Source organism: Dasypus novemcinctus, chromosome 1, assembly GCF_030445035.2.
Source record: "Dasypus novemcinctus isolate mDasNov1 chromosome 1, mDasNov1.1.hap2, whole genome shotgun sequence".
Taxonomy (NCBI): Eukaryota; Metazoa; Chordata; class Mammalia; order Cingulata; family Dasypodidae; genus Dasypus; species Dasypus novemcinctus.
Window position 1 is genome coordinate 121,654,295 of NC_080673.1, and position 25,703 is coordinate 121,679,997.

General features: G+C 42.4%; 1 protein-coding gene across 1 annotated transcript in view; it reads left to right on the top strand.

The window, feature by feature from the left end:
- SCD5 (stearoyl-CoA desaturase 5) overlaps positions 1-25,703 on the top strand; it is a 190,236-nt gene that overhangs the window by 159,349 nt on the left and 5,184 nt on the right. The window contains exon 4 of the mRNA XM_004472647.4: positions 25,450-25,682. Coding sequence (XP_004472704.1) covers positions 25,450-25,682 — 233 coding nt within the window. The remainder of the gene's footprint in view (positions 1-25,449; positions 25,683-25,703) is intronic.

Genomic DNA, 25,703 nt, shown 5'->3' on the forward strand with positions numbered 1-25,703 from the left:
GGCTTTGTGTTATCTCCCAGCAGCTACTGGTCACCTCCTGCATGTCTGTGGAGTAAGGGGGATTATCAGTCTTCTATCCTGCCCCAAACCTTCTTGTGAATAACCAGTCCTTTGAAAAGTGCTTGAGAGTGAGGACACACTCCTTTTGAGGCTCTAAGCTGCTAACACACTAGGCCAAAATTGATCTTTAAGAATTCATTAAAATTTTAGCTGATTTTTTCTTGTCTGAATGTATGATGGACACCTTTTCCTCTCTTGCTCTGCCCAAAGTGAAGCGGTTCATGGGTACCATCTCACCATGGGTGGGCTTCACACTTTCTGGAATTCAACTTACTTGGTTGCCTTGTGACATCAACTTTGATAAGCTGGAGGCAAGTTACGATTTTATATTTTACCCAGATTCTTCTCATGTTCAGGTGGGAACAATATTCTCTTGTGACTTTTTACTTCCAAAGCAGGAGCAGAACTCTGCATCCTGCTTTATATTCTGCAATTTTCACCTAACAGAACACTGTGAAATCTTTTCAGTTTTATTGGCTGTTCTGTTTAATATTTCCTGTGAGGATGTTTCATAATTATTTTTGAGGAACAACAAAGGATTTTTCACTCTCTCTTTCTCTCTTTTTTATCATTATAGCTATGCTGTGTTGAACAACTACACATAAATCTTTGACCATAGCTCTGATACTTTCCTTTGGTTAAAATCAGAATTGCTGGGTCAAATATCATGTAAAATTCTCTTTTTTTATACTCATCATAATAAATTTACATATTTTGATTACTAATGAGGCTAAATACATGCTCACATATTTTTGATCATTTATAATATTGACATTTAAAAAAGATAGACTCTTTTTCCCCACAACTGAACCATTTGCCAAAGACAAAGACAAGTGAGATGAAGTTCCTTGCTTCATCTGAAAGGAACTGACAAAGTAAAAACCTTTCCTTTTCTATCCAGAATCCTCTTATATCTCCCCTGAAACATGAAGGTAGAATGACCACAAATAAATTTGGTGTTTAGATAAACAAATTAACAGATGAAGCGTGTCACATTTTTTTTGTCCTTTCCCCAATGCTCTGGCCTGAGCTAAATTATCCCATGGGGATTAATAGTCATTTTAGTGCTGGTTTGCCGCATGAAAGACTCTCTTTCTAAAGAATCCAGCTGTCACTATTGGCATAGGATAAGAAATTGTTTAAACAAGAGGCATCTAAAACTACAAATGCATATATTTAAAGTAAGAAACAGAGTAAACTGGGAATACCCATTAGGTAGCATCCAGCTTATAATTCGTTCCATGAAATATGATTTGTAAGGGTAATGTCCTTATAACAGCTATTTGGTGAAAACATTGAATGAGATTAAGCCCCTTTTTAAAAATTGTAAGGGTGTGATTCATATGTATTTGTAAAATTCAAGCACAGTTTTCTCTTACCAATGCAAACTGCTGCTGGCAATATATTATGAAGACTCCTCAGCGGTTGACACTAGAAGTAAATATATTGTCTTAAAAAATGAAATTTTTTGATAGTTCTTCCATCACCCAAAATGGATATTTAGATTAATCGTGTGCCGGCTGTCATGTGAGAACTAACCGGGAGCTTTTCCTTTGACCTAATTTCTTCTAATTCCTCAGTGCCATCCCCACCCCTCCCCCCCATTTTACCACATTATATCCCATTGAATGTATCAAGAGAGGATTAGGTTGAGAGATATGAGACTTTCTTATTGGCACAATTTCCACAGGAGCAGTGGGGAAACTTAATTCTTGATGAATAAGCCTGAGGAGAACTCTGTGCTGTTTTCTCTATTCTTTATTGGTACAGAGAATGTCCAGGGACAAGGAAGGGTCCTCAATCCAAAAGTTGTACTATGATATGCTTCAGAAATTGCATTAAAGACACTGTGGTAGATTGACTCATGCTCCCCCAAAAAGACATGGCCAAGTCCTAATTCCTGGTCTGTGGGTATCAACTCATTTGTAAACAGGAACTTTAAAGCTCCTCCCTGGATAAGACCAAACTGAATTAGGGTGGGCCTTAATTCAATATGGGTAAAGTCCTTAAGAGCAGAGGAAATTCAGATGTAGTTAGTCAACCGAAACCAAAGAAAGAAGCAAAAAGAGAAAGATCACCATGTGTCAGTGGTAGAGACTGAGTTAATAGCAGAATGCTATTGACTTCAGAGAAAACAAGCGCTTGCTGATACTTTGATGTTGGACTTTAAGCCTTCAAAAACTGTGAAACAATAAATTCCTGTTGTTCAAGCCAACCAGTGTGTGGTATTTATTATAGCAGCCGTGGCATACTTAGACACATGTTGAAAAGTAGCCCATTCTGGAGTGCACAGCTTGACTTTGTTAGTACTCATCACAGTGATTCCAAAAAGATCTTCCTGAAGCTGCATGCCCCTTCTATGTCCCTGGGGGTATACTGAAGGTCAGAAGAGAGAAGCACAGCAGGAGGACTTCATGATAACATTCTATAAAGTAACTGACATGGATTAAAAAACCAAGCCACATAAGGAGAGACATATAGACCAATGGAATAGAATTGAAAGCTCTGATATAGAACCTCACATATACAACCACATAATATTCGATAAAGCCACCAAACCCTCTCAACTGGGAGAGAGTGGCCTATTCAACAAATGGTGTCTGGAGAACTGGATAGCCATATGTAGAAGAATGAAAGAGGATTACCATCTCACACCTTATACAAAGATCAACTCAAGATGGATCAAAGACCTAAATATAAGAGCCAAGACCATAAAAACCTTAGAAAGCAGTGTAGGGAAACATCTACAGGACCTTGTAATAGGTAATGGATTTATGAATATCTCACCAAAAGCACGAGCAGCAAAAGAACTAATAGATAAATGGGACTTCCTCAAAATTAAAGCCTTCTGCACCTCAAAGGAGTTTGTCAAGAAAGTAAAAAGGGAGCCCACACAGTGGGAGAAAATATTTGGCAATCATATATCTGATAAGAAACTTATAACTTGCATATATAAAGAACTCCTACATCTTGAAAATAAAAAGATAAACAATCCATTTAAAAAATGGGAAAAAGACTTAAACAGACACTTCTCTGAAGAAGAAATACAAATGGCAAGAAAGCACATGAAAAAATGTTCCAAATCTCTAGCTATCAGGGAAATGCAAATCAAAACCACAATGAGATACCATCTTACACCCATAAGATTGGCAGCTATGAAAAAAACAGAAGAATACAAGTGCTGGAGAGGATGTGAAGGAAGGGGAACACTCATCCACTGCTGGTGGGAATGCAGAAGGATCCAGCCATTCTGGAGAACAGTATGGCGGTTTCTCAAAAAACTAGCCATAGATTTGCCATATGACCCAGCAATACCACTGCTGGGAATATACCCAGCAGAACTGAAAACAAAAACACAAACCAATATATGTACACCAATGTTCATAGCAGCATTGTTCACTATTGCCAAAAGTTGGAATCAACCCAAATGCCCATCAACAGACGAGTGGATCAATAAAATGTGGTATATACACACAATGGAATACTACTCGGCTGTAAGAACAAACACACTACAAACACATGTGATAACATGGATGAATCTTGAGAACCTTATGTTGAGTGAAGCAACCCAGACATTGAAGGACAAATACTACATGACCTCAATGATATGAAATAAACAAGCTGCCCTAGATAGCAAGAGACTGAACGATAGGCTTGCAGGAAATCGGAGGGTGGAGGAAGGATATGAGCCGATGTCTGCAGGGGTGGAATTTAAGACGAGATGGTGGTAAGTATGAACACAAAGAAGAGATAAAAGGGGGGCAAGGGGTTGCCTTTGCTTGGGGCTTTGCGGGTTTGAGGGTGGCTGGGGAGGGACGGGTGGGTAACGTTGCCCAAAAGTGGGGGGAGGGAGGGGTAGCATACGAACCATGAGAGGGTCAGGTGTTGGTGGAGAGTAAAATGCCAAGAAAATCATATCAAAGTATAATAAAGAGGGTTACCTGTTTAGAATGCTCGGAGGGGAGGGTCTGATGCAGGACGGGCTCCTGGGGAATGTCTAAATGCTCATTCTGCCAGAGTGGGTGACACCATGGGGTAGAAACCCAAGTAGTGAGAGTGGGGGTGGACCCACATCCTGGGGAGGACTAATGCCATCCAATAGAGGGAACTGTATCCCTCGAGAGAAAGGGTGGCTCCCAGGGCATTGGGGCAGTTGAGCAAGTTAGGCCCTGAACACTATTCCATCTATCTCTGGAAGTGGCTCCTCAGGAAACGGAGGTTGGCTATCACTGAGGGGACCAAGGTGGAAGGGAAAATGGACGTTAAATGTGTGGAACCAAAGTAAATGGGGGGTAAGAGAGGAGTTTCTTGAGAGTACACAAGGATGGATATAAAACATGTAATATTACACCATAACATATAGGAGATGACAGACTGATAATGTAAACCATAATGTAAAACATAGGATAACTAAAAATGTAAAGAACTGTGTATCCTAAAGTATGCACCATAATGTAAACACAGATGTCACCTTGTTAGAAAGCTAATGTCTCAGACTCTGTACATCACTTTAAGTAAATATGATATGAATAGGGCGTAAGAGTATCACTGTGGAAGGGAAAAGGTTTTCTGGTGGATGTGTGGGAGTGCTGTATATTATATATATACATTGCTGTGGTCTAGGACTCCTGTGAAGAAAATCTGAATAATTAGGGGGGGGGGGGGGAAAAAAAAAAAAAAAGAAAAAAATAGGATGTGGAATTTTTTCAAGTCAACATTCTTTATCTAAGTTCTTTATCTAACTTTATCCAAGTTCTTTATCTATCCTTTAAACTCATCGCTATATGCCATTCCCTAGTAAGGGACCATGACATTATATTGGGCTTCAAATTTCGGGGAGTTCTGGATCACAGAATGTTTCAACAATGGCAATGGAGGGATACTGGTATGGGATACCAATGACAGGTGATATATGGCTGACAGGGAGCTGTACAGAACATATGTCCAGGGTGCATGGTAATGTTTGGATATACTCATAGTGGCAACAATTAAAAACCACAGTAGGGGGGGTACTGGGTTCCTGGCCAGTGGTGCTCTGTCGTGGTCCCTAGGGGAGCAGTGACAGTCTCCCAGGTACAGTGGTGGGGACCGGGAGGGAGTGAGGGTTCAACAGTGAGCCCCTGATACTAATGACTATGCTTGTGAGCTGATAAACCCAAAATAATAACAAGGCCTAGAGCAACTTTGTGCCTGGGAATTTCCTTCTGTCAGCCTTCATGTTACTCAAATGTGGCCAGTCTCGAAGCCAAACTCAGCATGTAAATGCAATGCCTTCCCCCCAGCGTGGGACATGACACCCGGGGATGAGCCTCCCTGGCAACGAGGGACCACTATCAACTACCAACTGATGATGCAACTGGAAAATGACCTTATATGGAAGGTTCAATGCGGATCAGCAGAATATCCATGTCTACATAAAATACCATGACTTTAAAATGCTGTTTGACCTAAAGTAAGGGGGAAATGGAAAGGAGAAATGAGTTTATATGGCTACGAGTTTCTAAAAAAGAGTCTGGAGGCTGGCAGAAGGTTTGCCCTCATGCACAACTGAGCAGAGTCAGAGAGACAGATAAAGCAGATACAACCCCCAGATATTGGTTCCTTTGAGGGCTAAAGAGACCCATGGGAGTTATGGTCATGGCCGATGGGGTTAACTACCAGGGCAGATGGCCCCTCTTTGGAAATGGTGTTTATGTGTGATGAATCTGGACTCAGATGGGATCTCCCTTCATAAGACTTTCATGCTAATGTGCTGGAGGTGCAGTTAATGTTGGGGTTTAAGATATATTTAGGGGATTTGAATCTCTGGACTGACAATGTGATAGCCAGATCCTGAGCCTCAACAGACTCCAGCACCTACAATCTGATTTATTGGACTTACCACACTCAGCTAAGATGGAGGTGAAGAAGGACAACCACCACACCATGGAGCCTAGAGTGATTACAACTGAAAATGGGAGGATTGCATCCAGCATCCAGGTGGAATCTGAGCCTCCTCTTGACATAAAGGTGCAATGGACACAACCAATCCAGTGTCCACATAGAAGAGGTGGCATTGGATTGGGAAAAGTGGACATAATGGACAAAGGGTATGGGGAAAGGCAGGAAGAGATGAGAGGTGGAGGCGTCTTCGGGACATGGAGCTGCCCTGGATGGTGCTTCAGAGGTAATCACCGGACATTGTAAATCCTCACAGGGCCTACATGATGGAATAGAGGAGAGTATGGGCCATGATGTGAACCAATGTATATGAGGTGCAGAGGTGCCCAAAGATGTACTTACCAAATCCAATGGATGTGTCATGATGATGGGAACGAGTGTTGTTGGGGGGGGGGGGAGAGGGGGGGTGGGGGGGTGGGGTTGAATGGGACCTCACATATATATTTTTAATGTAAGATTATTACAAAGTCAATAAAAAATAAAAAAATTAATAAAAAAAATAAATAAATAAATGCATAATACCTACTTTAAAAAAAAAAAAAACAAAAAAAAAAACCAAGCCACCTTTTTAGCCATGTGAAGCAGAGGCAGAGCTATAACATATGTTAGCATCAGGTTATTTATTTAGCCATTTAGTCAGTCAACACATGGAGGCAGCTATAGAGAGTTAAAATATGGCTTTGGAATGAAAAGATCCCGATTTTGCCACTCTCTCTCTGAGCTATAAAATGAGGATAAGTGGTGATATCTATCCCACCAAACACTTAGGAGAATCAGTTAATATATGTGAAAATATCAGTAAAGAACAGACATGTGATAAAGATTTATGTAATTAACTACACACACAGCAGTATATAGATGCTATTCCACTTATGATCACTTTAGGTTCATTTTTTTCACAAGTCCAAAGTGACTAAAAGAAGTTTAAGCTACTAGTATCCAGTTGCAGTCCCCTAAATAAGTGTTAAAACCAAGAGTACTCTTCTCTTGCTCACACTCCATTAAACACTTCCTCCCACCCCACCTCCCTTGAATGTGGACCACTTGTGTCTACAATACCTTGTTTGCCACCTCACCAATCATTTGATGTTTTACTGATTCGGATGGTCTTGAACCCAGAAAATCTGAACCTGTGGGATCATCCTTGGCTTATATAAGAAGTTTCAGCAGCTCTTTCACCATGCTTAGGCTTAAGTTCACACCTTAACTCCTGGCTTCAGCAGATTTGAGAAAGTTTCGGCCAATGGATATCATTCACTGCTGCTGACATTTAGCCACAACCTCAAAAGGTTTCTTTTTTCACTTCACCAATCCTTATTCCTTTTTATTTTTTGTTCTTTGGCCTTAATCGTTCTTTTTGCCGTGCCATGAGCACCTGGCAACATTTGGATTCTCTCACCACTTTCCATTTAAAAAAATTATCTCTACTTTTATTTCCATTGTGATTGTGTGCGTCTTTTTAGCAATGCTTTAAACACCCTCACTACCTTTGCCTTTTTCAAACTGATAATGGTACTGATGTTCATAAAGTATCTCAGAACTGAGCACACACCCAGAGGACAGACTCCTGGCTGATGAACAATGTGGGGTAGAAAGGTTGCTTATGGCTGCTAATGCCACTTGCTGGGAGTGGGCCGAGCTGAGGTCCATTTCCACTCTGTTTTCTTTATACCTGTGAACTTCCTTACCTGGAAGATTTCTAGGTAGAGGCATTCCTGTACTAAGGGGTATGGAAGATATAAAGGGGAAAGAGGGAAGTGGATGTGGTTCAACTGATGGAGCATCCACCTACCATATAGGAGGTCCAGGGTTCAAACCCAGGGCCTCCTGGCCCATGTGGTGAGCTGGCCCACGTGCAGTGCTGCTGCGCGCAAGGAGTGCTGTGCCACGCAGGGGTGCCCCCTGCATAGGGAGCCCCATGTGCAAGGAGAGCACCCCACAAGGACAGCCACCCCTGCATGAAAAAAACGCAGCCTGCCCAGGAGTGGCACTGTACACACGGAGAGCTGACACAGCAAGATGATGCAACAAAAAAGAGACACAGTTTCCCAGTTCCACCTGATAAAACGCAGAAGAACACACAGCGAATGGACACAGAGAGCAGACATGGTGGGGGGAAGGGGAGAGAAATAAATAAAAATAAATCTTTTAAAAAATAAATAAGTAAATAAAGGGGAAAGAGTTAATCCTTGTCTTTATGAATCTTACAGACTAAATGGAAAGAAACGGCACACACTTTTGAAACAGCCAGACACCTCCAAATCCATATATGAAAGTGACGCTGGGGTAGATGATTATATTAAGAGTTGAGGGAATTCAAAATAAAGGAGGAACGTGGTCCTTGAAGAAGTCTGCCTGGAGTGATGATTCTTTATAACTGACAGATCAAGAGCCTTCGTCTGACCACTCGCATTCCCTAGAAACATGAGCCATCCCTCTGTTAAGACCGCTTTTATAACGTTCAGTAAATGTTGCAGGTTGTCTGAGTTTGCCAGAGCTTCCATCACAAACACGGCACAGTGGCCTGGCTTACATAGCAGGAATTTATAGTCTCATGGTTTTGCTAAATTTAAGCTACCAGTCTCCAGTTGCATTTCCCTAAATAAATGCCTAAATGGGCCTTCAAAGGAGAAGTTTAAAAACAAGATAGCGGCAAGACTTGCTTTCTCGCCACAGAATGTAGTGTTTCCGTGCTGGCTGCCCACAGTCCGTGGGGTCCCTTGACTTGTATCCTGCCTCCTGCCCCAGGGCAGGTCTTCTCCTTTCTGCCTGCTCTTCTGCTTGGGGCTGACGTCCAGCTTTTGGTGCCTACACATGGCTCCAGTGATCCAGATGAAGGCCCACCCTGGTTCAGCTGGCCACACCGCATCTGAAAACAGCGTCTTCAAAAGGTCCTACTTACATGGGTTCACACTCAACGGAGACACGGATTAAGATTAAGAATATGTGTTGTTGAGGTACATAAATCAACTGACCACATAGGTCTTCGGCGTTTCTCATTTGGTTTATTCCTAGATATTCTGTAACTTCTGCGATTATTACCAGTGAGGGTTGCCGAATTTATCTCTGATGGTGAGGTGAGAGGGACTGTGAGTGCATGCCTTTACCTGCCTAGCTATCCAAGGTTAACAACAGGAATTGTCAAGCTGTCCAGACTTTTTACAAAATGACACTGGGAGCCACCCCCAGGAAAGCATGTCCATTGGTTGCTGCCCAAAGACCTGTAGGCGTGCTCCCAACAGAGCCCATTACCAGGCACCCACCACCGAGACATCTGACATAATTCAGCCATGGAAATTAAAAGTTCACCTTCCTCCCTCCTTGTTTTTCTTAAAGAAATGCTTTCTTAGGTTCAGAAAATTATTTTTAAAATAATAATAGAGAGCATTGACTAACTCTTCCTTGGAAAACAATACTTTATTGTAAAGGATGTTCTAAGAGTGAAGTTCTTAGTCTAAAATACTAAAATTACAAAGATTAAAAGAGATTAATTCCCAGTGTAAGAGAGACCAAAGCAAATCATTCCCAGCCTACCAGCTGAGGAAAATCTTTGTCAGAATTTGGCTTTGGGCTGTCACCCTGTCCAAGTCACTTACTTCACACTGCCTATTTTCCTATAAAACAATAACAAATGTGTCACACAGATAAAAAGAATCTTAATGCTGAGATAATGTGGTTTGTCAAAACATGCTCATTGACTCAATTCAAGTGTGTTATCTTTTCTGACATATGGCTTTCTCTTATAAACCTCCTCTTATTATCTTTTATTTTAAAGTACAGAAAAACAATTACTTGGGTTTCCTAACTCTCAATAAATGTATATAAAACCTGTATGTATGTGTGTGTGTATATATGTGTGTATATATATATATAAAACATATGTAAGATATTTATATATTAGAGATTAAGCAGATTTTCACAGTCTGCCCATCTGAGAACCAGAATTTTTATGATAATGAAAACTTTCATTTATAAACAATCAGGAAACCAATATTTACTCAATGAATTGAGAAAGCCAGTGCATCATATGTGACTGTAATAAACAACACTTCAGGGCAAGAATGGGATGTTTAACAGTCTCAGAATTCCAGGTGGTGCTAAGGGGATTTCTGGAACCTGAAGGCCAAGTGTTTTCAAAAGAAAAGAGGAATAGAAATTAGGAAACCCCTTATAATGGAGATTCTAAGGCAGGGAGAAATTTTTCAAACTGTGATGGCTCTGTTTCATAAACAAATGTATGTGTTGTTTTTTCTTTGTTCCCTTTATGATTCCAACAAACCTTTCTTCCTTGCTCATTATTATCTGCACCAATTACCAGGAAAAGAGAAGGAGAGGGAAACTAAGATTTAAACCTTTCTAATTTTGTATTAACATTTGGGTCCAAGTTTTTCTGGAAGTGATGATTAACATGAGGCCTGACACTCTTTTTCTTCTAGGGTATCCCCGTCTCCTCCATTACTCTTGATAATGATGAGCTGGTATAACCTTGCACACAAATAGGGAAAACATTTACTTTTGGATGATTCCCTTCAGATGCTCATTCACCAACTTTCTGCTCTTGAAAATACAAAATTCTAATAAGCTCAGGTATCCTGTTTCAAGCCCACATCTAATCTTAGAATAATAATAATATCTTCCACTTGTTTTATTATTTCCCTAACACTCTTGATAGTGATTTCAATGTATTGACTACCTACTATGCACCAGATTCTGTTCTGTGTGCATATAATTCATTGTCTCTCGTATCTTTTATACATGAGGTATCTGGGGCTCTGAGAAGTTGACTAGGGAGCCTTTTGTAAATGGCAGAACTGGAATTTGAACCAACTCTTAGTCCAAAGTATATGCTCTTTCTCTAATGGTATTCATAGGAAATATTATCTTTCTTCTCTCTCCACTTCATCTTATTGCCATTTATTTTGCTAGTGTGTTTTATTTCCATACTAAGTTATTAAGAATGAGAAATTAGGCTTGCATGAGAGCCAGAGTAGTCCCCTTTTCTGACTCCCTTTGAGTAAAGTTAGAACTGTTATCTTCATGACCTGGCCATGCTCACCTCTTCTCTCTTGATACTATCCACCTTGGACTTTACCTCTAAATATGCCATTCCCCTCACATTCCATGCTGTTTCATCCTTCTGGACCTTTGCTCATGCTATTATTCAGCCCAGATCCTTGCTACTCCAAGAGCAGTCCCAGGGCCACGTGATTTTGTACACACATTGGCTGCTTGGGAAGCACTGACAGAATGTTCTTGTCATGTTTTTCACTTAGACAATTCTTACTTGTTCTTTAGAATTCAACTACAGAAAGCCTGACCCCGATGTCAGCTGTTCTCAAAACGTGTTCCAGGGTGCTCTAGAGGATCCCAAGTCTCTTTAAGAGGGTCTGTGAGGTCCTCCCTTTCCAACTACATATCTGTGTGAGGCAGATTTTCTTCACATACTTCAACCAACACAGGTATACTACAGAAGCAGGTGTGAGAATTGAGCTGTCTTCTAGTTACGCCAAACAAAGATTTACTCCCATTCTGAGTCTCACTTTATTTTTTAAAATTCGTAGTCTGAGATCTTGTTTTTAATTATTAGAGAAGTGACAGGTTTACAGAAAAATTACGTATAAAATACACAGTTCCCATTACTCTATTATTAACACTAATTTTTTTGGGGGGGAATATAATTATTTTTTACAAAACATATAATTTATGTTAACATTTAATAGACTTATTATAGTATTATTTAAATGAATTATTAAGTTTAATATGTATATCATTAAAATACATTTATATAGTATATTTTTATTTTATTAATATATTTAATGCATTAATAAAATATTTCTCAGTTTTAACTTTCAATAAATAACAATTGACACAACCCACATAAACAAAAGCTCTTTGAAGTTCCCAGTAAAGTCTTCGAAGTTCTTGAGACAAAAAATCTGAGAGCCATTGTCTTAGGGTGAGCCAAGTGCCCGTCATTAGTAAGTCCGTAGCACCCTGGGCATAACTCACCTTTATGCTTAATATTTTATATTAAAATGAACTGCTTCTAATCGCTCTCACTGGACCTTTAAGTTCCTTGAAGAATGAGACTGTGTACTATTCCTCTATTACTTGAGGCTAGTAAAATGCTTAGCACACAAAAAAAGAACAAAATTTTTGGAAAGACTTTCCAAATACTTTTGGAAAAAATACTTTTGGGGTTATGTTTACTATCCGATTTATAGAAAGTATTAGACGACCTACAGGTGAGAACCACCTTTTGGGGTGAGCAATTTGTTTATGATGCCCTACCCCTTCGTTGCTGAAGTAAGCAGCACACCAACACCACCACCACCACTCGTGGAGTTCCGCTCCCACGGAGGGTGTTTCGGCAGCCTGGGGGGCTGCCTCCCAGTGCAAGACAGGGAAGTTCCATGTGCATACTGCTCCCTTTAGACAGACAGTAGTCTGTGAGGTGCCTCTGAACCCCATGTGAGAGGACTGTGACAAGGCATGGTGCAAGATCCAGTCAGGAGAACCGGTTGCCAGGTGTCTTTTGTGAACTGACCTCGGCCCCACTGGAGAGAGAGAACATGAAGGCCATGGTCTTCCCTAAGATGGAAGCCCGTGTCAGACCAAATTCTACCACGTGGAGTTGTTGTCACTTAATTTCGCTGTTGAGGCCAGGTAGAACAAGTTCTATATGGATTCTGTAAGGGTGAGGAAGGTCAGGGGCCTACAGTGAGAGAGAAGCTCATCTAAAGTTTAGTCAAGCTAAGAAGTTAAGGCTGTCTTGGTCAGTAAATCAAAGGATGGGGGTAACTTAACCTACGCTGCTTTCCAGGATCACAGAGTTCAAGGAAAATTCATCATTGTCACAGTGTAGAAATAGGAGACACCCTGTAGCTCTCACCTAGAGTCTGGGTGCTCTTGATTTGCATACAAATTCAACAAACTTATTTCTCTAGTTTTCAAACCCTCTGTAGATTAACTAACAAATTAATAGGGTAGAGAGAAGCTACTGCAGATAGGAATATTGACAAACAAAAGTGGCAGCTTCTCAGTGTATATCTGAAAGTGAGGGAGGAGTCAGCAAAGTTTACTAAGTATAAGAATTCAACCATGACTCAACTAGTTGAGCTTTTCAAACCTCAACAGACTCTGTGGGCAACACACAGATTGCTCACTGATTTTTCTAAAGATCACTCTCATTGTGTCAGATACCCTTGGACACTACTGCAGAGCTTCTGGACCTACTCTGTCCCTCCACTTTTGGTTTATTCATTCTGCTCAGCAATTTGTGCACTTCACTTGGCTCCAGGTATGTTCATCCCAGTACACCCTCCTCACACTTGCACTGGGTGTGCCTTCTGGCTCCTGCTATGGATCTTCCCTTTTGGCACTGAAGCCCAAGACACCTCCCAGCAGCCACATTCTCAATCCAGAAGTTTCCATGTGGTGATGATGGGGGGCAGGGTGAGGGCTGATCCTTGGACCTGTGGTAGGTGGGAGCTAACAGATAAATTCTTATTCCCCATCCTCCTCCCAGAGGAAATGTCCTGAGACTCAACCACTCATGGCATTTTGGAAGATGTTCCTACCAGATTTAGCCATCAGTCTTTAGACTTGATACCAAGCAATGGCCAACTCGGAAATCCACCCTCCTATCAGCTCCCCTATCTTATTTCCCTGTTACCACATCCTCTTAATAAACTAGTACTGCATAAGCATTTTTCTCAAGCCCTGCCTTCTGAGAAACCCAAGCTAAGACACTCATCACCATCAAGGAAAAAGTTTGCTCCATAAACTCTGCTTAAGAAGGCAGAAAAATGGGTAATGATCTCCATATACAATTTTTAAAATGTTACATATACAAATTTTAAAATTTAACATCTGGATTTAAATTTAAATCATGCTAGGCCCCTAGAATGATTGTCTTCTTAAGTTTTTACAGAACAGTTGTACTGATTGGACACTGAATAATACAATAATCATGGTTGAGAGGAGATTCATCAGAGTAGGCTTTCTGAAGGAAATCAATTTTGAGCTGATTTCTGAAGGTCTGGGGATCTTTGAAAGATCACTACAGCTTAAATATAGGAATGGACTCCATGGGCTAGAATGCATGTGTTGAGCACAAGGTCATGTCTTTTGCATGTGACATGAAGAACAGTGCTCTATCAGCCTGTCCATCTTTGCCCTCAACAATAGAAATAGCCTACATAATCGATTCAGCTGTGGCGGTTGAGATGGATCATGAAGGTGGCTGAAGTGTTCCCTGCACAGACCCAGCTGCTAGCAGGTAGCTTACTCACTTACAGAGTTTTGGAATTAAATTTGCTTCTTTGGGTTGGGTGGTGGTGAACTGTTTCCTCTGTCACTTGGTGATTGTCCTTTAAGCACAAGATCTACGCATATGTAGGTTAGAATGGTCATGGGAGTATACATACATTCAACTACAATCTAACATCACTGTAATTCCTTTTAAAATTTTACTGCCAAAAAAGCAGGGAGGAAAATCTCATTTTGGAAAGGAGCACTGTTTATATTGAATCAAATTTTAATTAAATACTTGGTCAGATCCTAAAGTCAGTCGTATTTAAGCAATAACAAAAACAACATCAAAGAAAAGGGTAATTAAACCTTGTAAATGTACTGGGCTTTCACCCCTTTTGGGATTGTATATCTCTGAGAAGTTGATGAAAGCTGTGGACTTTCTCCTCATAAAAATGGAAATACACAAAAGAGTTTGCATATGTTTCAAAGATCCCAGGTTAAGTGATTATATTTTCTCCTGAAGTGCTAAATTTACCTCAGATAGCAAGAATGAAAGGGGGCTGCTGCTTTAAGGGTGACTTTTTTTGTTAAAAAGTTATTTTGCTAATGATTCTAATTTTTTTTTTAGTTATTCTATAATACATACCATAGGAGCTGGCATATTGCTCATATAACCTATCAAGAACCGTTAATAACTAATAAGGAAGGTAGAACAGAAAGCAGGAAGGGGGCCAGAGCGACAGAGACAGAGAGACAGAAGCAAAGAATTCTAGAGAGACTCAGATGACATCTGACCTAATAAACTTAAATTTCTATCGACAAAAATAGAAAAACTTTTAAGTACCAAACAATTGGGATGTGGACTGACCTCATTGCTTTTGCCAAAGACAGATGGATCCTCACCCTCAGTTCCTTCTAGTTCAGTTCCAAAATTCAGCTGCTTACTGTGCACCTTTTATGTACATTGTAAGCTTTCTGTGTATAAGGAACAGCAAATTAGAATAAGACAAAGACCTGCCTTCAAAGAACTTGCCATCTACTATGACAGGAATCACAGCTTTGAGAAAGGAAAAATGCCTTTGAACCTTCCTCAGGCCAATCTTAGCAATTAGCATGCCTGGGTATTTTCTTTAAGCACTTTATTGTTAAAATAGGAATAATACTTCCATGTTGAAATTCTGAAACAATTGCAGTTATCTTTTGAACTGCTGCTTTGTCAATTAGTATAAACTGTAAAAAGACTAATTAAATTTAATTGGATTGATGCAACTGAACTCTACATTTAGACCTCAAAAGTAAATAAAGCCGAAGGAAGAGAAAAGAAAAAGATGTCCTTTTTCTGCTGCATTGTAATGTGCTAAAAGGGTTGCTCCCATGGGGCTTCCTCCATGGTGAAGGAGATGCACCCTGAAGATGAGTATTATGCATCGAGAGAACCCAATTAAAAGGTTGTCTTCTGAGGTGATGCTTATCATTGAGTGATGTCAAGACTAATTGAGGGTCAACGCTGGAACTGGAGTGATCGACACTTTGAGAAAATTCTTCAAACACAGCAATCATGAACATGAACGCTTCCACTTAAAGACACTGCACACAGAAGAGGCACGATCAAGAGCACGGCAGCACAGCCTGTTTTCAATTTAAACCAGGGCTTCTTAACCTTTTTTGTTCCACGGACCCCCTCGCCAGGCAGGTGAAAACCACTGACCCCTTCTCAGACTGTAGCAGCAGATCATTTTATGATACTCAACATCGGCATGTCTTTAAACTAAATTTTAGGATTATTCAAATTTATGTTTTGCAACTTTCCCGTAATTTCAGTACCTGATAACCTAGCACAATTCAACATCTGTTCAAACGGTCATTTTCGTCGAACATTTAGATACTTGAGTTTTCCCATGGTGTAATAAAACCATCTCCGCCATCCTTACCAACCTTTTTGGCAGGTAGTTATACACTGCACTCAGAACATGCCACATCAAAATAAAAATCATGCTAAGTCCACACTATACTGAGTATCACTTGATAAATATATCACGCCAGCGTCAACACGTCCCCACAAGAACAATGGTTTTTTAAAGATTTTCAATTCAAGCTCATGGGCCCGCTGAAATCCCCCAGTTAAGAACCCCTGATTTAAACAATTCAAAAGTCTGGAAGATTTTATGAAAAACTTCATAGAGCTACCCCATAAATGAGCTTCCATCTCAGATCTGCAACCAAACAAATCACACATTCCACCTCCACGTGGGTGATGCCGAAAGGGGACAAAGGAAGGAGGGGAGACTGTTCCATCCATTCTGCCAGGGTGTATAATTTGTCCTCTAAATAAGTGTTAGGTAAGCATCCAGGTTATTTTGTCTGGTACCCTGGCAGATGCAAAAATTGAAGGGAAAATGAATTTCTTGTTAGGCTTTAAGTTGAAATCACAAAACCAAGCACATTTAATCAAGATGCCAGTGACAGCTCATCGCTCATCATTCAGTACATTTGTGGGGCTGTAATTTCTTTTTTCACCCCTTGTGGTGTTTGGTTCTTTTCACATATCCTCAGGCTGGCCACCCCCTCTGGAAGTCGGCAGGTCATTTCCCCCTCCTTGGTGCTCTAATAGATTCCACTCTCGAGGTCTCACACACCACCGGCTCTACACTGCTGTGCTTGGCCTTAGCAAAGCAGCAGGAAAATGCCTGCAGACAGAGAACAATTTCGTTTTTCATTTAAAGAAAAAATGAGAGCTTTTAGATGCTTATCACACCCAGATTTGAAAAAAATACGAAATCACAAATGCTTTCTTCTTCATAGAACAAAACTTTGTCTCAAGGCTATTCTATTATTTATTTATAGAGCAGTAGTTGGTTTACAGAAAAATCATGCAGAAAATACAGTTCCCCTATACACCTCCCCCCCCACACACACATGCAGTTTTCCCTATAATTAACTTTTTGCATTACTGTGGTAACTTTGTGACAATTAATGAAACAATATTATTATAATTCTACTCTTAACTATAGTCCATAGTTTACATTAGGGTTCACTGTGTTGTATAGTCTTGTAGTGTTTTTAAATTTTTATTCTAGTGATATATATGCAACCTAAAATTTCCCCCTTTTAACCACATTCAAATATATAATTAATTTATATATAATATGTACACAATGTTGTGCTCCCATCACTGCCATCCATTACCAAAACTTTTCCATCACCCCAAATAGAAACTCTATACCAATTAAGTATTAATTCCCCATTCCCTACTCCCACCCCCGTTTCTGGTAACATGTATTCTAGTTTCTGATTCTATGAATTTGTTTATTCTAATTAGTTCTTATCAGTTAGGTCATACAATATTTGTCTCAAGGTTTTAAATTTTCAGTTCTCTTTATTGTTATTCAGTTTATTGGAATGAGAATATTCTTCAAAGAGTTGAAGAAGTTGAAAGGTTAGGGCCTATATCAAGATTCATGCACTATAGCGAAAGCTGACTTGGATTGGGACATTGTTGTATGTGATGGCATTTGATTGTATGAAAATGGACTTCTTGTCTTGAGTTAAATGTTGAAAAGTATCTTCTCAATTGTAGTATTAGTGTGATGAGGATTTGCTAGGTGGTGCGGGAGTAGATAAATTTCCAACATCTGTTGTGGACCTGTTCTTATTTAAGCTGTCACCTTAAAGCTACAGAAAGCTGCTCGAGAATTACTCTACAGAACTTGAGTACTTTTGCTTTTGTGTTGTTGGCTTAATCACATGGGCATCTGGTTTCAGATTCGTGGGGATTATTCCTGGGCTCACTCTTGGATTAATACCTCCCCATTTGCTCTACTCCCTTGATGATTTCAGGCGTCTTCCCTTACCCTAGGGTTTGAATGTTCACAGAAAAACCAAGAGAAAGCCATTCACCTTCCAACCAAGACTGAACTTTTTAGAGTAGCAGTCAACCTTAAATGTCAAACTTTTAGCATATTTGGCAACTCTGAGAATGACCTGGAAGCTCATGCTCAGAAATTGTCCATTTAAACTAGGGGTTGGAAGTATCACTTGAAAACCTATTGGGATCTGGGGGTTGATTCCTGACAAGCAAAAATGTCTTTAATCAAGGTGTTGGCTTTATGAATACGAGCCTACATTGACACCAATCCAAGAGAAGCATATTATGAAGAATCCCAAAGCAGGCTGCACATTTATCGTGTTGTTTCTTAAAACCTTGGCATTTTATTTCTTATACTCTTTGCCCTTCTGAACTCACTGTAGAGATTTTCTTTTCCTGAGAAGCTAAGTACTCATACTTTGTCAACTGAAATATGATTTCTTTAATCATGCAACAAATATTTAGTGAGTGCCTGCCATATGTAAGACCTTCTGCCAGACTCTTCAGAACCATCGGTGTCTCTTTGGCACATGCCAGGTTACCCCAGAAGCAGTCTCTGAGACAGATACTACATTGTAGGAATTTACCGGGAGGGTTCTCAGGATCAACAGCTGGCGAAGAAGGAAAGGAAGCAGGATCAGGCAGAGGAAGAAATTGGGCTGTAATAATCTCAATGGAGGCATCAGCCACCCTCATGGGGGGCACTGAAGCTGGGATCACTCTTCAGAGTGGTCCTGAGGTAGGGAAGTATGGGCCTTTATGCCCCTTATCAGTTGGTCACTGGATACAGTCTTTGGAAAAAGGGTGTGACCTTGGGCAAGGTGATTCTCTACAGCAGAGGCTGTACTCCCAGAAACTGGGAGAATAAGTACTTCAATACTGAGGGGGATCTGGGAGCACATGACAGTGTCCACTATAGTCTAACAGAATACTTTCAGTTACTTTACAGAAGATCTTGATTCAACTTGTGTGAACAGTAGAAAATCCCTTATGTCCCAGAGTAAGGCAGCCAGACATAGAACAATTCCAGGATTGATTAGATTAGTGGCTCAACAAGGACCTTTCCATCTTTCTGCTTTGCCAACATGAGGGGTCAGCTTTGTCCTCAGGCTTCTTCCTGTCCCCATCACAACATGGCTATCGCAAGTCTGGATGTCACTGTGAAAAGGAGAGGTCATCTCTGCCTGCACACCCTTTCTATTGTCAGGGAAAATCTTTTCTCAGTGGACTTCTCTCATCTTATTGACCACTATTGTGTCATATGCCTATCCCTAAATCAATTACTGGCAAAATGAATGTGCTCACCATGACTGCCTGAAACCAACTGGGATCCGTGCCCTGGGTGAGGTCCATGTTCCCCGAAGGACATGGCTGCAGGGAGGAAGGCTGGGCATCTGAATGAAATCAGGCCATTGCAGCAAGGAAGAAAGGATGAGGGTGGATTATAGGGAGGCAACCATCAATGTTTGCAATGGGGAGCTTTTAAAAATACCAGTGCCCAGAACCTACCACCAGAGATTCTGATCCACTTGGTCTGCAGTGGGTAGCTAACATGGGCAATTTTTAAATGCTCCACAGTTCATTCTAATGTGCAGTCAGGGTTGAGACCAGTGATGTAGCTGGTGAGTCTGCCTTTAAGCCAGTAAGTAGGAACACTGAGAAGAGAGATGTACAGGAAACAAGGTGCAGGGGCACCTTGCCTGGCCCAAGGGAAGCAGGGAAGGCCCCCAAGAAGAAGTGATGTTTAGACTAATACTTGGAAGAGCCAAGTCAGCCAGAGCTGGGGAAGAATGTCATAGGCAGAGGGGACAGAGAGAATGTGGGGCAGCTGAGGAATGGAAAGTTCAGTGTAGTGGAGGGTACGGAGTGTAGACTTCTGATTTGAGGTGATGGTCTTACTCAGATATCTGCAGTTATCTGAGTTGGGCTAGATTGGATGCTCCAACTCAGAGTCCTCATAACTTGGCTTCTCTCTTGTGACCAGCTCTTGGTAGGCTGTATGTTATAATCAAAGAGAGCACACAATTCAGCTTTAAGAAATGCATTTGAAGCCTGGCTGTGCTCTGTACAACAAGTGTGGCATGAGGAAGTCCCCTTGTTGTGGAAACAGAAAGATTCATTGATTGTGTATTGAAGGCCAGGACTCAGGAATATTTTTGAGAAGGAAAAAGATTTATTACGACCAGCCAGGCTCAGGGACTCCTTTCCAAAACTCAAGCCCCAAATAGGATTTTTGGGTCCTTTTTTTACAGAGGATGTAGGAGTGAGGAGTCAAATGGTGCTTTTATGCAAAAGGACTTTCTTTGTTTCTTCGAGTTTTAGGTGTTTGAGTATCAGATAAGCTTGAATTAACACATATCCCCCACATTCCAGGTAAGCTTGAATTACACATTTAGCCTGAATCCTCCCTGAATATCCAGTTTATAAAGCCTATATCACTTAATTGGCTTTCCGGGAACTAGGCAGACTGGAGTGGTTGGCATGGTTACGAGAGGTGGTGCTGCAGTTCTTGTTGTTTGTAGGCACACATGGCTTATGCTGGAATCTTTAAGTTTTAGCAAGTTTACACACACAGCCCAGGTTATTCATGAAGAAATACACAGCCCCCACGCATAGCCCACATCACCATGAGCTCTCTGGACCGTGGTTTTCACTTCCGCAAAGGAAAGATCATAAAAGCTATGTCACTGGGCTATTGTGAAAATCAAAAGAGAAAATGTATGTGAGTGGCATACATTAATATGCTGATATATTCCCATCACCACTTCTCTCTAGAATCCCTTTGAACTCTAGAACTGTTTATCCAGCTGACTACTTGACATCTCCACTTGCATGTCTAATGAGCATCTCAAATTGAAATCCTGTGACTGAGCTCTCCCTGAGCCCCTCTAAATGAGCTCCTCCTCCATTTTCCTCACCTCAACTAACGGCATCTCCTTCTGTGGTGTCACCCTTAACTCCTTCCTCCTTGTCTCTCCAGCATCCAATCTGTTAACTTTTTCTGTCCCTCTACTTTCAAAATATGTACAGAATTTGACTTTTCACCACCCCACCGCACTACCTGTTTCAAGCCGTCATTCTCTCTTGCCTGGATGACTGCAGCAGCCTCCTAACTGGTCTGCCTGCTTCTGCCTCCCCCGGCAGTCCACCCTGACCACACTCAGGATGATCCTGTTAAGATGTAAGTCAGATCACGTTGCTTCTTTGCTCAAAGTCTGCCAAAGGCCTTCCCTCACCCAATCATGTCAAGACCCTTGATGATGTGGTCCACCATTATTCCTATCAACTCACTGCCTACAGCGCTCCCCCTTGTTCACTCTACTTTAGCCCCAAGTCTCTTGCTCTTCCCTGAATGTGCCAGGCATGGTCCTGCCTCAGGGCCCGTGCGCTTGGTTTCCTCTGCCTAGTATGTCCTTACTCCCAGTTAGCCGTATAGCTAACTGCTCACATGCTTAAGTCTTCACTCAAAAATCGTAGTCTCAGTAAGACCTTCCCTAGATGCCCTATTTAAAATTTCAGCATCTGCCCTGGACATTTCATAGCCCCCCTCTCTGCTTAATTTTCTTCTTAGTATTTACCACTAACATGTATTATATTTTATTTATTTGTATTGTTTATTGTCTGTCTTTATTACCAGAATATAAGCTCCATAAAGGCAGGGAGTTTTGTCTGTTTTGCTCACTTTGTATCTCCAGTGCTAGAATAGTACCTGGCTCATAGTAAGAACTCAGTAAATTTGTTAGTACCTTCATTTTAAAGAAACTCAAGGCTCCATGAGATTAAATAATGTACTCAAGACCACACAGAACTGTATAGTTTGGTGTTCTACGATATTTTACAAATAAAAAACCAGTTTAACAAAATTGCAACAACAATGGCCCCTCCTCCCTACTGCAGTTGAAAGAAGGTCTTTTAAGTGCAGGAAGATTAGGCGCTGACGGGAATAGCAGAAGAGGAGGCTTGGTGGGGTTGCTCTGTGGACTCTGGGCTAGGGCATTCAGACCTGGGCGTTGTTAAGAGGAAGCGGGGAGCCATCTCTGGGCGGGTTCAGAGGCAAGAAAGGCCAGTGCCCAAACCGAGACCAGAGTCTAGGAGGGAGGGGGCCGCAGCTTCGCGGGAAAGGTTTGCTGAGTCCGTCGAACCGGTGGGGAGAATTTTCAGACAGTTAACAAGCATCAGAACCCACCTTGTTGGCAATCCCACCCAGACTCACCGCGCCCTGGAAAACTTCCTTCCTTTTCAGCCATTCTGAACACACAGAGGATCCTTGCAGAGTCCCGGGAAGGAAAATCATAAAACTGCCCTGTGACTAGTCTGCTAACCCTTAGTTGAAATGAGGACAGGGATTTTTTTCCCCAAAGAGCCTCTTTTCTGAGGATGAGGAAATGTGGCTGGACAGGCCGAGGCCTCTTTCCGCTCACGCTGGGGTAGCCCCCGCTGGTTCTCTGCTCCGAGTGGACCCCGTGAGGGGGGAGCGCAGAGCCGGAACCAAGGCCGAGGCCGGCAGGGCCCAGCGCTCCCTTAAACAGTTCAGAGGAGGGGGCAGGGGCGGCATGAGTCCTGCAGGCCGCACCCAAGCCCGAGAAGCCCGAGGGGTTCCCTAGGGTTGGGGCAGAGAGCAGGAGGTGGGAGGAGCAGGGCCGAGGACCTCCCCAGGGAGCATCACGGCGCTTCCAGAAGCCTCGGGTTCTCCTCGGCAGTCTGGCCATGGTCAGCTGCGAGGACCTAGCGAGAGGAGGCCGGTGGCATGCTGCGCCCAGTGCGGGCACAGAGAAGCCCTCCACTCCTGTGTTCTCTTTCTGCCTCTTCCCTTCAGCAGCAAAAGGCTCAGAACAGGACCAGGAGAGTCTCCTCTCAGAGGCCCAGGCATAGGCCCAGGGAGTGGAGGAAGGGGAAGGAGCTGCTTAAGTGCACGAGGCCTTGGCTGGCAGAGCCCAGCTGCTGGCTCTCCTCCTCCCAGGTCAGGTCAGAGCAGCCACGGAGGACCCTTGGCACTGGGTACCCCTCCCATCCCCCTTCAGTGCCCCCCGCCCAGGGTCCCAGGGCCTCAATCAGTGCGGTGAGGTGCTTCACTCCCATCCCCCAGCTGCTGTTCCTTTCTGGGAATTGCCCTCACCTCAGGGAATTGCCTCTCCCAAGGCTCTGCCCCTCCCAGGGGCACCCTAAGGCCAATGGCTGGATTCTGCAGGATAGCTTTCCATTTGGGATAACAATGAAGGGCTGGCCAGTGCCAGAGCTTCCCATAGGATCTGCTGGAACTCAGTGTGGGTGAGCTTCTCCTCCTGCCCCGTCCAGGCTTCCTCCTTTCCTTAACAGATACCTCTGGAGAGCACGCCCCAAAAACCTTCTGCACCCGACTCCAGGGAGCCTCAGACAGCCAGTCCCTTAGTCTTCTGTTGTCTTTGCCTCTCCAACCACAGCTGCTCATCTGACCTCCCAGGCTCCCTCTTTCCACTGAAATGCAGCCATCCTATTTCCCAGTGACTGGAGAATGGATGCTGATGGGTTAATATGTGGCCCAATAAAAGTAATTTTAATTATGGGAACTGACACTGCGTGCAGCCAGCAATCTACAAAGACACTTACATGCATGATTTCATTTGTGAGGCAGAGTAACATGATGGTCTCTGAAGTGATTCAGCCTGCATTTAAATATTGGTCCTGCCACCTATTAGTCTTGTGACCTTAGGCCAGCTGCATGACATTCCTGTTGTTCAGTTTAATTTCCCTCATCTGTAAAATGGGAAGAAGAACCGTCCCTTATCCATAGAGTTATTGGTAGAATTAAGTGAGTCAATGCATATAAAACTCCCAGAATGGACATAACAGACTAAGTACATATACTAAGTATATGTTAGCTATTAATATTTGCTTCTCCCAACAACCTGTGAGGCTCTTAAAATTATTACCTGTGTTAGACATTTCTTGTGCCCTGTCTCATACTCTCAGCTCACCTTTCACTCCAGCAATTATTGCGGCCACCTGCTGCAGCCGCTGTGTCTCTTTTACTTCCTGCCTTGGGCTTGTCTGCCATCTCCACCTGAGATGCCTGAAGAACCCACTAAGCCATTCTGACCCAAGCAAGCCTGGATGTATGGGGGAGTTAACATCCCATGCAGCAACCCTTGAACAATGGGGAATTGGAGCCAGTGAATAAATACTCCTTTCCTTTCCTCGAGTGGATCATTCAAAAGTATAGTTCATCCCCTCAAGATCCAAGTGTTCAGTTGCCCACAGCAGCTGTCAGCCCAATATCATACCCCAGGCTTGGCCTTCCCTCCTTCTCTTTTCACCTTTCCCAGTTGCCCACTTGTTACTTGTGATCACTTCCCAAAATAAATTACTCATACACAGACATTGCCTTATGTTCTGCTTTGAAGAGGAACCATATAACTATGAACATGAGGAGAAGGAAAGAATAATAAGAGCCTTGCTCAACATGCATTATCAGATTTGAATTCAAGTCAGAGTTTTCCACTTCCCAAATTACATGCCCTCACATTGTGCCACCTCCCAGCTGTTACACATGCATTTTTAACAGAGGCCTTCCAGAAGCTTGATTCACCAAGGGAGAAATATCTATGAACAGGTAGCTTTAGACACTTACGTAACCCAGTTCCTCTTCTGTCCCTGCATAGAGCCAGTCCTGCCAGGCAGGAGGGCAGTAAGCAATGATTCCAGTTGACTGAAGCCAGGGAAGGGCTGTATTTAATTTGCCTTCATATCACCAGCACTCCCTTCAGGGCCTGGCGTATAGTAAATGTTCAGTAAATGTTTGCTGGTAACACAGATCCAGAAACCAGACTGTTGATGGTTTGCTTTTTCATGATTACTTTTTGAATGGCCATGCCTATTTCTTTACTTTTTTAAAAAAGATTTATATATTGTTGGTTTCCCTTTTTTACTAAGCTAAGTTAGTTCAGAATCATATACCTGAAAATTATTCAAGAAATACTCATTGATTGACTAATGAAAGAACTCTCTAGGAGGTGCCTCAGCCTGGCAGCTTACAGGACAGATGTAGCTTGGCCAGCACAATGCTGATAATCCTATACCAGAAATTCCTCTGAATCATGGCACAGGCCCTACCACATCCTAATACATTTGGCCTATCCCAGTTGTCAAATCTGTGTTACCCGCCTAGCCCTTGTTTGTGTTCCTGATCCCTGCAGGGTGACCCAGAGGGTATTCTATCTGTACAAAGGGTTGAAGGAGCTGACCAGCACATTCCTTCCTCAGGCTTCTTTCTGCCTCTTCCTGTTACTTGCGCAGTTGTCCCCACCTCCGCCCACAGGTGCCCCGTGGTGACATGATGTCCTGCCTTACAGGTACTATAAGATCAGCGTGGTGCTCATGTGCTTCGCGGTGCCCACGCTGGTTCCCTGGTACCTCTGGGGAGAGAGCCTGTGGAATTCCTACTTCCTGGCCTCCATCCTGCGCTACACCGTCTCGCTCAACATCACCTGGCTGGTCAACAGTGCCGCCCACATGTACGGAAACCGGCCCTACAACAAGAACATCAGCCCTCGGCAGAACCCACTGGTCACTCTGGGTGCCATTGGTAAGAAGGGGTGTGGAGAAG